The sequence below is a fragment of the Erinaceus europaeus genome, chromosome 12 (genome assembly GCF_950295315.1).
Source record: "Erinaceus europaeus chromosome 12, mEriEur2.1, whole genome shotgun sequence".
Classification (NCBI taxonomy): domain Eukaryota; kingdom Metazoa; phylum Chordata; class Mammalia; order Eulipotyphla; family Erinaceidae; genus Erinaceus; species Erinaceus europaeus.
Window position 1 is genome coordinate 10,940,019 of NC_080173.1, and position 13,878 is coordinate 10,953,896.

The 13,878-nt window shown below is 48.5% G+C and overlaps 1 protein-coding gene across 1 annotated transcript in view; it reads left to right on the forward strand.

Moving 5' to 3' along the window:
• Positions 1–8,586, forward strand: part of TTYH2 (tweety family member 2) — a 53,362-nt gene extending 44,776 nt beyond the window's left edge. Inside the window, exon 14 of the mRNA XM_007524564.3 lies at positions 7,531–8,586. Coding sequence (XP_007524626.1) covers positions 7,531–7,614 — 84 coding nt within the window. The 3' untranslated portion in view covers positions 7,615–8,586. The remainder of the gene's footprint in view (positions 1–7,530) is intronic.
• The last annotated feature ends 5,292 nt before the right edge of the window (positions 8,587–13,878 follow it).

Here is a 13,878-nt window from a genome sequence, read left to right on the forward strand (position 1 = left end):
TGGTGGCATCTGTGCTGGTTACTTGCTGCAGAGAAGGGGGTGATCTTTCCTGACCACATTCAGAGAGAACGAGAGCTCCCGGCCCGTTCAGGAAATCTTCCTGGGTGCTGAGACTGTTGGAGTTTGAAAAGCTTTATACATGTCTCAAAGAGACAGAATAACTGCCAAGGCTGACTTTTCTGGGGAAAAACACTGAGGGGGACATCTCTTTTTGTTCTTCTTCCTTTCTTTCCTTTTCCTTCCTTCCTCCTTCCCTCTCTCCCTTTTTCTCCTTTCTTTTCCTTCCTGCCTTCCTCTTCCTTCCTCTTCCTTCCTTCCTCTTCCTTCCTCTTCCTTCCTTCCTTCCTCTTCCTTCCTTCCTTCCTTCCCCTTCCTTCCTTCCTTCCTTCCTCTTCCTTCCTTCCTTCCTTCCTTCCTTCCTCTTCCTTCCTTCCTCTTCCTTCCTTCCTTCCTCTTCCTTCCTTCCTCTTCCTTCCTTCCTTCCTCTTCCTTCCTTCCTTCCTTCCTTCCTCTTCCTTCCTTCCTTCCTTCCTTCCTCTTCCTTCCTCTTCCTTCCTTCCTTCCTCTTCCTTCCTTCCTTCCTCTTCCTTCCTTCCTTCCTTCCTTCCTTCCTTCCTCTTCCTTCCTTCCTTCCTTCCTCTTCCTTCCTTCCTTCCTTCCTTCCTTCCTCTTCCTTCCTTCCTTCCTTCCTCTTCCTTCCTTCCCCTTCCTTCCTTCCTTCCTTCCTTCCTTCCTTCCTTCCTTCCTTCCTTTCCGTTTTCCCTTTCTCTCTTCCTTTCTCTGTTTCTTTCTCCTCCCCTTGTGTGTCCCCCCCCTTCTTTCTTTTAGAGCACTGATCAGCTCTGGCTTATAGTGGGGGGGAGAGGATTGAACCTGGTGCTTTGGAGCCTCAGGCATGAGTGTCTCTTTGCATAACCATTATGCTGTCTACCACCCTACCCCCCACCCCTACTTTCTTTTTCTTTCTTTCTTTCTTCCTTCCTTTCTTCTCTCTCTCTCTCTCTCTCGTTCTCTCCTTTGTCTCTGTCTCTCTCTCTTTTTCCTTTTCTCTCCAGGGTTTCACCATTCCCAGCTTAGCTTTTTCAGACAGAGACAGAAGAAAGGGAGGAGGGTCATTGCCACACCAGAGCTTCCCCCAGTGTGGGGGGGGCCAGGTTATATATTTTTTCTTTCCTTTTTTGGTTTAAATTTTTTTTTAAAAAAATTGATTTAATAATGACCAACAGGACATTTGGATAAGAGGAGTACAATTCCACACAATTCCCACCACCAGAGTTCCGAATCCTGTCCCCGCCATTGGAGTTTTTTCTTTTTTTTATCCCTCTGGCAGCATGGACCCAGGATCATTATGGGGTGCAGAAGATGAGAGTTCTGGCTTCTGTAATTGTTTCTCTGCTGGACATGGGTGTTGGCAAGTTGATCCATACTCCCAGCCTGTCTCTATTTTTCCCTAGTGGAGCAGGACTCTGGAGAGGTGAGGTTCCAGGACATATTGGTGAGGCTGTCTGCCCAGGGAAGTCAGATTGCCATTATGGTAGCATCTGCAACTTGGTGGCTAAAAAGCATTAAGATATAAAGCAGAGCAAATTGTTTAATAATCAGAAACCTATAGGTAAGCCTATAGCAGATGAGATTTGGGGTCTCCACTTTGGAAAAAGCTAGGAATAGGAAGTCTGTTTTAGTTGTGTTCCAAGGGGCCATGACTTTGCTAATTTTTGCCTGAGCCTGACAGCTAACATGCAAATAGGTTAAAGGTATTGTCTGGGGAGATGTTGTCAGAGTTGGAAATAAGACTAGAAAGCTGGATCAGGGCAGAGAGCTATCCCAAATATGGGAAGACTATATAAATACCATTAACTGTAAATCCTGTTGATCTGATCTGGGTTCCATATTAAGCACAGGAGCTCATGTAACCTCTGCATCCCTTTGAGTCTGAGCTTACAGTCCATGGTCATAGCCGGGAACATTCTATGCTATGCTCGTTTCAGGACCAGTCTTCCTTCAGTGGCAGAGTATTTTGACCAAGTCTCCCTTCAGAGAGTGGGGCAGTCCCCACCATTGATGTTCTAGTTTGAGGGCAAGGTCAATGTGAGAGGGGTAAAATACACTGAATGTCTCAGTTTTTTTTTTTTTTTTCAACCAGATCACTGCTCAGCTCTGGCTTATAAGGTGGCGCGGGGGATTGAACCTAGAGCTTTGGATACTCAGGCATGAGAATCTCTTTGCATAACCATTATACTATCTATCCGTACCCAATGTCTCGAAATTTTTTATGCATAGACCCCAGTTCTGAGTATAAGGTTTCAAATTGGTAACCTGATTGAATTTTAAATTGGGCTTAAATTATTAATACATTTATAATAATTTTTTTTCTTTTTTTTCATTTCTTTATTGCTTTTTCTTTGATATATTAAATCACCTATAATCTTAGACTAGGGAGACCAGAAGCAACTGGTCTTGTCAGTATATAAGCTACAGTTATTTGTAAATAGCATTAAATGAAATTATTATTATTATTATTTTACCAAAGCATTGCTCAGCTCTGGTTTATAGTGGTGCAGGGATTGAACCTGACACGTTAGAGCCTCAGACCTGAAAGTCTCTTTGCAGAACCATTATGCTATCTACACCCATCCCTCAATTTTTTTTAACTTTATTTATTTGATAGAACAGAGATAAATTGAGACGAAAGCGGGCTAGAGAGGGAGAGTGGTCTGGGAGGTGGCTCAGTGGATAAAGCATTGTTTTCTCAAGTATAAGTTCAATCCCCGGCAGCACATGTACCAGAGTGGTGTCTGGTTCTCTCTCTCTGTCTCTCTCCTCCTATCTTTCTCATTAATAAATTAATAAATTAAATCATTATAAATAAATTAATAATTAATAAATAAAATCTTAGAGAGTTGGGCGGTAGTGCAGCAGGTTAAGCGCACATGGTGCAAAGCTCAAGGACCGGAGTAAAGATCCCAGTTCCAGCCCCGGCTCTCCACCTGCAGGGAAGTCGCTTCACAAGTGGTGAAGCAGGTCTGCAGGTGTCTGTCTTTCTCTCCCCCTCTCTGTCTTCCCCTCCTCTCTCCATTTCTCTCTGTCCTATCCAACAACAACGACATCAATAACAACAATAAAACAAGGACAACAAAAGGGAATAAATAAATAAAATCTCTAAAGAGAGAGAACCAGAGAGATACCTGTAGCCCTGCTTCACCACTTGTGAAGCTTCCCCCTGCAGGTAGGACATTTTTTCTTTTTCAATCTGTGTTTACCCTTCACCCTGGGGCAAGGCGGTGGAGTGAGGCACTGTCATGGCATGTCAAGGAGCGCTCTCCCTAAGGCTGTTGCTCCTTCCCAAACCTCTCCCTCCAGTGGGGAACCTGAACACAGCAACAGAGCAGGAGCCTCCCTTGTGTGTGTGTGTGTGTAGGGGGGTAGGTGAAGAAGAAAGATGCCACAGAGCCACAGGAGTGCTGGCTGAGGCACAGAGACTGCCAGCACACAGTAGGTGGTCAGGAACGGTGATGTCTGTGCCAGCCATCTTGGTTCAAATCCCGGCTCCTGGCCCGTGAGCTCTGTGATCCATCCGGGATGAGTACTTCCCCTCTCTGGGCCTCTATGTGCATTTGTGGAATGGGCGTGGCCATAGCACGAACCTTGCAGGACATCCTGGACCTTGGCTACGGTGGTGGTTGGAAAAGCCTGGTTGTTGCAGCACCAGAAATGCTGTCGGAGTGAGCTGCCCAGCTTGGCTGGTTGGTTTGACGCCCCCTCCTTTCCTCATCCTGCATGTCCCTCTTCTCCATGGAGGGGGCGCATGCATAAGGAAATGTGGGGGTATCTGCAACAGGGGGAGGCAGAGAACACTATCAGGGCAAGAGGCCCTGCCCGCACCTGGCTGGGCCTGTCACCTGCTCCATTTTGGTTGGTCCAACTGGTCAGCTGGGAGCCCTGGAGAGTCAGAGACATGGGAGTGATGAATGAGCCTGGGCCTGAAGGCCTAGATGCTCACAGCAAGTGCCATCATGGCAGAAGAGGGGTGGAGAGTAGTCGTTTCCAGGAAGTGGTCAGTCTGCAGGAGTGGGGCTGGGCTGAGTCGTTACTGGGTGTCAGCCTGGGCTTTGGGGTCTGAGCAACTGTGTTCTTTATTACTGCTGCTACTACTATGATTATTATTATTTACAGAGTTTGTTGTTTTAAAATTTATTTATTTTTCCTTTTGTTGCCCTTATTATTTTTTTTTTAATTGTTGTAGTTATTGTTGTTGTTATTGATGTCATCGTTGTTAGATAGGACAGAGAGGATGGGAAGACAGAGAGGGGAAGAGAAAGATAGACACCTGCAGACCTGCTTCACCACCTGTGAAGCGACTGCCCTACAGGTGGGGAGCCGGGGGCTCGAACCAGGATCCTTATGCCGGTCCTTGCACTTGGTGCCATTTGCACTTAACCCGCTGTGCTACCGCCCGATTCCTTATTGTTATTATTATTATCTTTACTTATTTATTGGCTAGAGACAGCCAGACATTGAGAGGGAAGGGGTGATAGAGAGGGAGAGAGACAGACACCTGCAGCCCTGCTTTCACCCTGCATGCAGGTGGTGACTGGGGGCTCGAACCCAGGTCCTTGTACATTATAACATGTGCACTCAACCTCGTGCAACACCACCTGGCCCTTGCAACTCCTTGGGGTGGGTAATATCGGAGCCACACCTCAGAGCAGGGGTTCTCAGCCAGGGGTAGTTTTGTCCCCCAGAAACATTCCATTCTGTCTTCAGGCATGTGGAGTGTCCCAGTTGGAGAGTAAGTGTCTCTGGCTCCAGTGGGTGAGGGCCAGGGATGCAGGCAGGCTTCCTGCAGCACACAGGGCAACACCCCGGCATGACCCACATGTAGGAGCAGAGTGCCAGCCCTGTGCTTGTCCCCACCATGGCCCCAACACCACACCTTCTGTCCTCTTTTGTTGTTGTCACTAGGATTATGACTGGGGCTTAGTGCCTTCTCTGCTCCGCTATTCCTGGAGGCCATTTTTCTCCCCTTTTATTTTTTTAAATATTTTATTTTATTTATTTATTCCCTTTTGTTGCCCTTGTTGTTTTATTGTTGTAGTTATTATTTGTTGTTGTTGGATAGGACAGAGAGAAACGGAGAGAGGAGGGGAAGACAGAGAGGGGGAAAGAAAGATAGACACCTGCAGACCTGCTTCACCGCCTGTGAAGCGACTCCCCTGCAGGTGGGGAGCCGGGGTTCGAACCGGGATCCTTATGCCGGCCCTTGTGCTTTGCCCCACCTGCGCTTAACCCGCTGCGCTACAGCCCGACTCCCCCTTTTCTCCCCTTTTCTTTCTTTTGGCTAAAGGGTGAGGAATAGAGATAGAGTCAGAGAGACAGAAGAAAGAAGAGACGCCTGAAGCACTGACCCACACACTGCTTATGAAGCTTCGCCCCTGCAGGTGGGACGGAGGCTTGAACCTGGGTCTTGTGTGCACTTGAACAGCTGCACCACTGCTGGGACCCACTGCTGTCCTCTTTTACAAACAGCACTAGCCCCAGCCCAGCCTCTCTCTCTCTCTCTCTCTCTCTCTCCTCACCGCCTGTCCCTCCCAGGAGTATCAATGAGGGAGACAGGGAGTGGAAGTTCACACCTAAAGGTTCTTTCTTTTTTCTTTCTTGTTTTGAGAGAGTAAGAGTCCACACACCAAAACTTCCTTTAGTGCAGTGGGGGCCAGGCTTGGACCCGAGTTGTGCCCATGACAGAGCAGCTAATTTTCTGGCCCAAAAGGCAGGGTACCTTCGAAATCATAGCCTGACTCCTCCTCTTAAGCCTGATACCTCCTAGGTTCTGTGTTCCTCTGCCAGCTGCTGGGGATTTAGAATGCGTGGATTTTAACATTAATCAGAGCAAAGCACAGGTGGGGAAAGCTTGCTGTTGTGGGGAAAAGAGAAAGAAAAAGAATGGCCCAGAGCCCTGTGATGATGACAAGTTACCTTCTGCTTTGAAAGAGCCAGTCACGGTCCTTGCTGTCAGCAGAGAGAATCAGGAACTGACCTTAAACTTGCAAGGCTCTCGGATTGACTACAGCTGCCCCCAAGAATGCAGACTCACCCAGAAGCCCTCACTGCCTTGGCAGTGTTGATTGACCAGCTAGGTCTGCCCTCCCACCCTCTGCCCTGCAAAGGCTGATGATCAAGGACCCCCCTCTCCCAGCATGGAGTGTGAAGCTGTGCACCCCGATAAAGACACCCCACCTCCAACCCTCCACCTGGGACTGCTCTCCAACTGTCAGCCCACGTGACTAGTGGGTGAATCTCCCTTCTCTGGAACAGACGGGGATGTCACTGTGGTCGGGGACGTGGGAAAAGGCAAGGTTCAGTCTGTCCCTTGGCTGCAAGTGTCCCCCCACCCCAGCTCTGCTTTCAGAGAACCCCTCCTCTCCTGAGTCCGTTTGGTGGATTCATAACCCAGGAAGTCTCTGAGAATACCAACGGATGGGTTTCCCTCCAGACTCACTGAAACTCGGGTCTGCAGGGAAGGCACCACCTGGGAGACCTAAGTGTGTGGGGCCCCAGGGGGTGCTTGAGGTCTGGCGGATATGGTGGCTGGGGCAAGGCTTCATGTACGAGCAAGCCTCAGAGTTGCTGGAGGCTGCTGCCCCACTGCACTGTTTCTGGTTCAAAGAATTGGAGGTGTGACCCCAGATTTGCACTTCTCACCTCTTTGCAGTCAAACTGCTGGTTCCTCAAGCACAGCTGGAGTATTTGCCTCTCCCAAACCCCCAACATTTTATTTTGAGTCTGTTATAGTTTGTCCTGTATATGGGGGGGTGTTTAGTCACATCTCCAGCTGTCTCCCACTTGTGCAGGGTGACCCCCGCCCCACCCATGTGACAACCCAAAGTGCTTCCAGACATGGCCAAATGCCCCTGGGCTTAAGAGCCTCTGGCTCCCCCAAGTCCTCCCCTTAGCTGGTTGTGTTCAGTCCCTCTCTGCTGGGAAGGAGCCTGGGTCATTCCCCAGGGGAGGAAGCAGTGTGCTGTGATGTGAGGGGTGGGGGCCTATAGAGTGCTCTCAGGTCCACTTTGCAGGTGGGGAAACTGAGGCTAGAAGGAGAAGGTTGGAGAAGCTTGGCCAAGGTTGTAGGGCGAATCAGCTGCACGGCTAGAACGGGAATCTGGGTGTCTGATCGTCTGATCTCCGGGGGCTGTACCTTGGGCACGCTCACTGGGTGGGTTCCTGTGTGCTGGGTTGCACCCTGGTGCTGACGCATGCGTTGCAGTAGGTGTGGAGGGCGGCCGGCAGGTCTGTATGCCCTGCGTTAGAGGCTGGGACTCAGATGTCCTGATGCCGGAGCTGGAAGCATCCCCTGTCACAAACCCCGCCCTGGCCACTCCAGGATCCTGTTCCCACAGCTGTCTAGTGATGAAAGCCCAGTGCCTGGCCCAGCTCCCACTCCCCAGGAAGTCCCTGGCACTGTTGTCAGAGCAGCATCTGCTTTATCTGGGATGCCCCCGCTCTGACTGTCCCTTCCCTCTCTCCTCTCTGCAGTACTCTCCCAGCATGAGGGCCACCTACCTGTCTGTGGCTGAGGAACAGCACCTGAGGCACTATGGGAACGAGTTTCCAGCCTAAGGCGCCGAGGCGGGGGCTTCCTGCCACCTTTGTCCTTTTAGATCGCATCACGGACAAATGCAAGTGCGTTTCCTTCATAGAAACCCAGAGCATCTGGACATCGCGTGGCAGGATGAAGGCTCCCACTGCGGCAGAAGAGCGGCAGAGACTCAGGGAGGAGCTGACAGGCTGGCTGACATTCCTGACCAAAGCCCCAGGCAGAACAAGACTCTCAGGCTTTTGCCTCTCCTTCTGCCTTCCTCTCTACACAGGGATCCCCCAGGTGCCAGCCCTCCTGGAGCCCAGGGGCCTGGTGTGATTTGCTCCTATGTCCCTTACCCAGTGGGGAGTGGCAGTGAGGAGGGTCGGGGCCAGGCTGGAGGTCACCACAACCAGGATCGAAGCCCAGGTGACCAGCCTGTCTGAGCTATGGTTGCACCGGCTGCACCGTGGGCAGTGTTTTTCAGCAAGGAAAGATGGGAGGGCTGATCAGAGAGGGAGATAGTGTCCTGGATGAGACCAGGTCCTGTGCTCACTGGTCTTCTGCAGCTGGGTGGACTTTTCCAAGGTCCCTAAGCGGAAGTGCTGGGGAGCTCTGCCTGGGAAGCTGGCGACTGCGAACTGAGAGACCAGACTCATCCCTGACAGGCTTCTGCAGTAGGAACGTCGGCAAAAACTACGTCCTACTTTTCTCCCCGTGCCCTTCTGTCTGTCCCCTCTCCTTCCCAGCCTCAATGCTGTGAGTTTGTCAGCTGCAGCTAGGGATGCTCTCAGGTATTAACAGACAAGTTGAAAGCAACTTTAGCTTTTTTTTTTTTTTTTTTCCTTCACCAGAGCACTGCTCAGCTCTAGCTTATAGTGGTGCGAGGGATTGAATCTGGGACTTTGGAATCTCAGACTTGAGAGTCTCTTTGCAGACTTTAACTCTTTATTCCCCAGTGTGTTAAATAACCTGATCCAAAGAATGGAAATACATAGCACATCTGACTTTTAGTCTGCCGACTCAGGCCAATTTTTTTTTTTTTTTTTTTTGCTTCCAGGGTTCTCAGTGTAGGCTCTATGAATCCACTTCTCCTGGATGCCATTTTTTTCCCATTTTATTGGATAGAACAGAGAGAAATTGAGAGGGGAGGGGGAGATAAAGAGGGGAAGAGAAAGATGGACACCTGCAGGCCTGCTTCACCATTTGTGAAGCGTCCCCCCACAGGTAAGGAGCGGGGGCCTTGTGATTTATACTATGTGTTTTTAACTGGGTGTGCCACCGCCTGGCCCCGGGCCAATTTCTTATGCTTGGGAAGAATGTACTGTTACTCTGTAAATGTTGCTGCCACGTGCCAGCCTTTCAGGATTTGGGGGCAGGGGATAAAGAAAAGACCAAGAGAGATCCTGCTCCAAGTCATGGTTTGATGGGACATGGGTTCAACCCACACTGGGCCTTTTAATAGAGGAAAGGATCTGGGAAGACCCGCTGGACAGAGTCCACTGTCCTTGGAGGAATGGCTGAACTTGGAGGTCAACTTTCCCTCCCTTTTGTCTCCAAGCAAGTGTGTCCTAAAGGATTTTAGCAAAGTGGAATGATTGTGTCTTGGACACAGAGACAGGTTTCTTCCTATGACCACCCATCACTCAGTCCCCATCCTGCTGGTCCCTGGCTTGCCCTGTGGAGGGGGAAGCTGTTGTGCAGGAGGGAATAATGATCCTCTCTCCTGCTCATGGAGGATTCCAAGGTGAGGGTCTGGTGCTTCCTACCTCCTGCCGACTGCACAGTTCTAAAGCCCTCCACAGCCTGCGCGTCCAGGGCTCTTGATTCTGTTTTGGAAAAGACTCTTTCAGAATAGTTCTCACCTCCTAACAGTGCCCCAGGATGGGGCAGCCAGGATGCTGTGTCCCTCTTGTACATACTGTTGTGTACCCCAAACACCCCTAGGTGTGGCTACCTTGAGTGTAGCTAGGAGCTCTGCCACACAGAGGTGTTGCTTCTTAACATTTCAGCCTTGGTGACTAGAGCTGTTTTTCGTGCATGTAAATGAAACTAGGATCCCTTGGGTGAAGCTGATGGGTTTGCCTCTGGGTCAGCTGCACCCTCACCCCAGGGAGAAATAAACCATTTGTACTAAGATGTGCCGAATTTCAGTCTCTAACTTGCTCAGCTTTGGGGACTCAGAGGATGCTGGCTGGTGTGCTGGGAAGGCTTCAGATCAGATTTCACTTCCAGGATTGAAGGGTGGGCTAGTAAATGGGGGATGGGGGAGTAGAGGAGGTTGGCGTGGTTCATACGGCCTCTAGCTACTCCTCAGAACAAGAACAAGCCTTATTTCTCTCTCTTATGAGAGTACCTCTCAGCTCAGGTTTATGTTAGGGTGAGGGGACTGAATTTGGGACTTTGGAACCTCAGGCATGAGAGTCTCTGCATAACTATTATGCTGTCTACACTCCCCCACCCAACATGCTTTACCTCTGCCCTGGTCTTTCTCCTGAGTTCCCCTCAAGGTCATTGCTCCCGATGTGGCTAACTGTATATGGTATTTACTGGATACCTTCTGTGTGCCATGAACCATTGAGAGCACTGAAGATGTTCACTGCGATTCCAACTTCAGTCATTCCTTTGCAAACATTGCAGTCATTCCTTTGCATCAACAGAGATGCAGAGAGAGTCAGAGTCAGGACCTGATTGGAAAGAGTGACAGAGTCCAAAGTATCTTACTCAGGTTGGCCACTGATGCACCATGCAATGCTGGGGGCGCGGTCCGTACAGACACACACACACACACACACCTACACCTGTCTTCAGGCAGGTTCTGAGGAGAGGCCTTGCTGTACTGTCTTCCCAAACTCTTTAATCTTTATTTATTTATTATTGGATAGAGAAAGAAACTGAGAAGGGAGGAGAAGGAAAGAGACTCCTGTAGCCCTGCTTCATCACTTGTGTAGCTTCCCCCTGCAGGTGGGAACCAGGGGCTTGAACCCAGTTCCTCGCACACCGTAATGTGCGCGCTTAATCGGGTGTGCCACCACCAGGCCCCATCTTCTCAAAACTCCATATCCATGGAGGGCCGCTCCAGGCAGAGGACTCCTGAAATAGATGGTACCTGTCATGGTTATTCTGAAGCATCTCCTCTGGGGATCATCAGCCCAGAATGGCTCAGCAAGCAGAGGACCCCCCTCAGATTTCCACCCAGGACCCCAAACTCCTGCTTATGTTTGTGTGTGCCAGCCATGCTGCTGAATTTGACCGCATTCAAAGAAGTTTTTGCAGGGTGCTGTGCTTCCTTGGGGGAACTGGAGGGACAGCGGACCAGGCTCTGTGCAATTAATTGTACAGAACTCAGAAACACACCCACAAAACTAGGCTGTCTCTCAAATGGAAATGTTTCCCCACCCATCGAACAGAAAAGCTCCTTTCTCTGTAGACCTAGGATACTAAATGCCAGGGAGTGAAGACTAGAAGCAGTGTGGAAGGTCTTCTACAGTTACTCTGAGTTTTATTATTATTAATAATAATAATAATAAGGGAGTCGGGCCATAGCGCAGTGGGTTAAGTGCATGTGGTGCAAAGCACAACGACAGGCATAAGGATGCCGGTTCGAGCTCCTGGCTCCCCACCTGCAGGGGAGTCGCTTCACAGGCGGTGAAGCAGGTCTGCAGGTGTCTATCTTTCTCTCTCCATCTCTGTCTTCCCCTCCTCTCTCCATTTCTCTCTATCCTATCCAGCAACGACGACATCAATAACAACAATAATAACTATAATAAAACAAGGGTGACAAAAGAGAATAAATAAATAAAAATTAATTTTATGAGAGAAGCCAGACCACTCCACACCGCCACCAGGAGCTGAGCCCAGTGCCTCCAACATACAAGGCCTGCACTCTGCTACTGACCGTCTTCCCGGCTTAGCCTGCTCTTCTTTGACTTTCTCTTGTGTATTTTGGAGACACAAACCACAGGCAACTTAAATTCTCCATAGCACTAAATACGTAAACAGTATTTAGTCAAGCAGACAAATAAGAGCTATCAGATTTGGAAAGGAAAAAGGAAAATGATCTCTGTTCAGAAATTAAACAATTTGTCTGCAGAAAGCCATAAAGATTTCTTTTAAGCAAAGTTGTTGAGTACAAAGTTAAGATACAAGGAGGCCGGCCGGTGGCGCACCTGGTTGAGCACACATGTTACAATGCTTAAGGACCCAGGTTTGAGCCCCCGGTCCCCACCTGTAGGGGAAAGCTTTGTGAGTGGTGAAGCAGGGCTGCAGGTGTCTCTGTCTGTCTCCCTCTCTATCTCCTCCTACACTCTCAATTTCTCTCTGTCTCTACCAAATAAATATAGTTTTAAAAGTTAAGATAAAAAAATCAGTTTTTTTTTTTTTTAATTTATTCATGAGAAAGATAGGAGGAGAGAGACAAAGAACCAGACATTGAGTTGGTACATACACTGGCAGGGATTGAATTTGGGACCCCATGCTTGGGAGTCTGATGCTTTATCCATTGTGCCACCCCCCAGACCACTATTTATTTATTTGTTTGTTTGTTTACTAGAATTCTGCTCAGCTCTGGCATACAGTGGTGTGGTAGATTGAACCTGAGACTTTGAAGCCTCAGGCATGAGAGACTCTTTGCATAACCATTATGCTATCTCCTCTGCCCTATCAGTTATATTTCAATGTACTAACAATGGCCAATTTGACAAGGGAATTAAAAGCCATTTTTATTTACAATAGTATAAAAATAAAATACTTAGGAATTTTAGCCAATGAAATGAGAGACTATGAAATGAGTACCTCCCTAATACTTCCTCTCCACTTTTCCAACCTTTGGGTCCATGATTGCTCAACAATTTGTTTGGCTTTGTATGTTAACTCTCTTTTCAGTCACCAGGTTCCAGGTGTCATCAGGATGCCGGCCAGACTTCCCTGGATTGAAGACACCACCAATATGTCCTGGAGCTCAGCTTCCCCAGAGACCCATCCTACTAGGGAAAGAGAGAGGCAGACTGGGAGTATGGACCGACCAGTCAACGCCCATGTTCAGCGAGGAAGCAATTACAGAAGCCAGACCTTCTACCTTCTGCAACCCTCAATGACCCTGGGTCCATGCTCCCAGAGGGATAGAGAATGGGAAAGCTATCGGGGGAGGGGGTGGGATATGGAGATTGGGTGGTGGGAATTGTGTGGAGTTGTACCCCTCCTACCCTATGGTTTTGTTAATTAATCCTTTCTTAAAGAAAAAAAAAAAAGAAATGAGACTATACAAAAAAACTATAGAGATTACTGAAAGGTGATAAATAGACATCCCATGTTCATGAAATGGAAGACTGAATAGTGTTAAAATGTTAAGTAAAGGCCAAAGCAAAAACCTATCAATATCAATGGCACTTTTTTTCAGAAATAGAAAAAATATACCCCCCAATTCCATATGGAATCTCAAGGGACTCCTAAGAGGCAAAATACTCTCGAAAAAGAAGAATCAACTCTCAGGCCTCACACTTTCTTTTAAAAAACTTAGTTATTAATGTTGTGGCCACTTAGGATTGACATTAAGTCATATAGATAGACCAACGGAACTAAACAGTCTAGAAGTAGACCCCTCACGTATATGGTCAAAACATATTTTTTCCCCAGCAGTGGGGCTCAGTGTCTGCAAGGGATCCATAACTCCTAGTGGCTTTTTTTTTTTTTTCTTCTGGTAGACAAAGAAATACACACAGAAAGAAAGGGGGGACACAGTGAGAGACACATGGCTCCACTGTGGGTGAAGCTTTCCGACTACAAATGGGGACCAGGGGCTTGAACCTGGGTCCATGGTGCACTGTGCACTTGTCTAGCTGCATTACCACCTACTTCCTGGTCAAAGGAGTTTTGACAAAGAAGCCAAAATAATTCAGTAGGGGGGAAAGGACAGTCTTTTCAACAAAGGGTGTAAGGAAAGCTGAGTACTCACATGCAAATAATTAAGTCAGACCCCAATAGCACAAACAAAAATCAACTCAAAATGGACCCAAGATTTGAGTGTAACAGGGCTAAACCTTGAAGACATTATGCTAAGGGAACTTAACCAACCCCCCCACCACCACCAAAAGAAAAAAAAGAAGAAGAAGAAACTATGTATGTGAGATATGTAGTACTACTAGTCAGGTTCATAGACAAGACAGTAAGACTGAGGTTGCCAGGAGCTGGGGGAGGGGGAGGGGAGCATGATTGTTTCATGGCTTTAATGAAAAGAGGTCTGGAGATGATGGTGCTGATGGTTGCAAAGCTGTGTGAATGCGGTGGGGGTATAGCATAATGGTTAT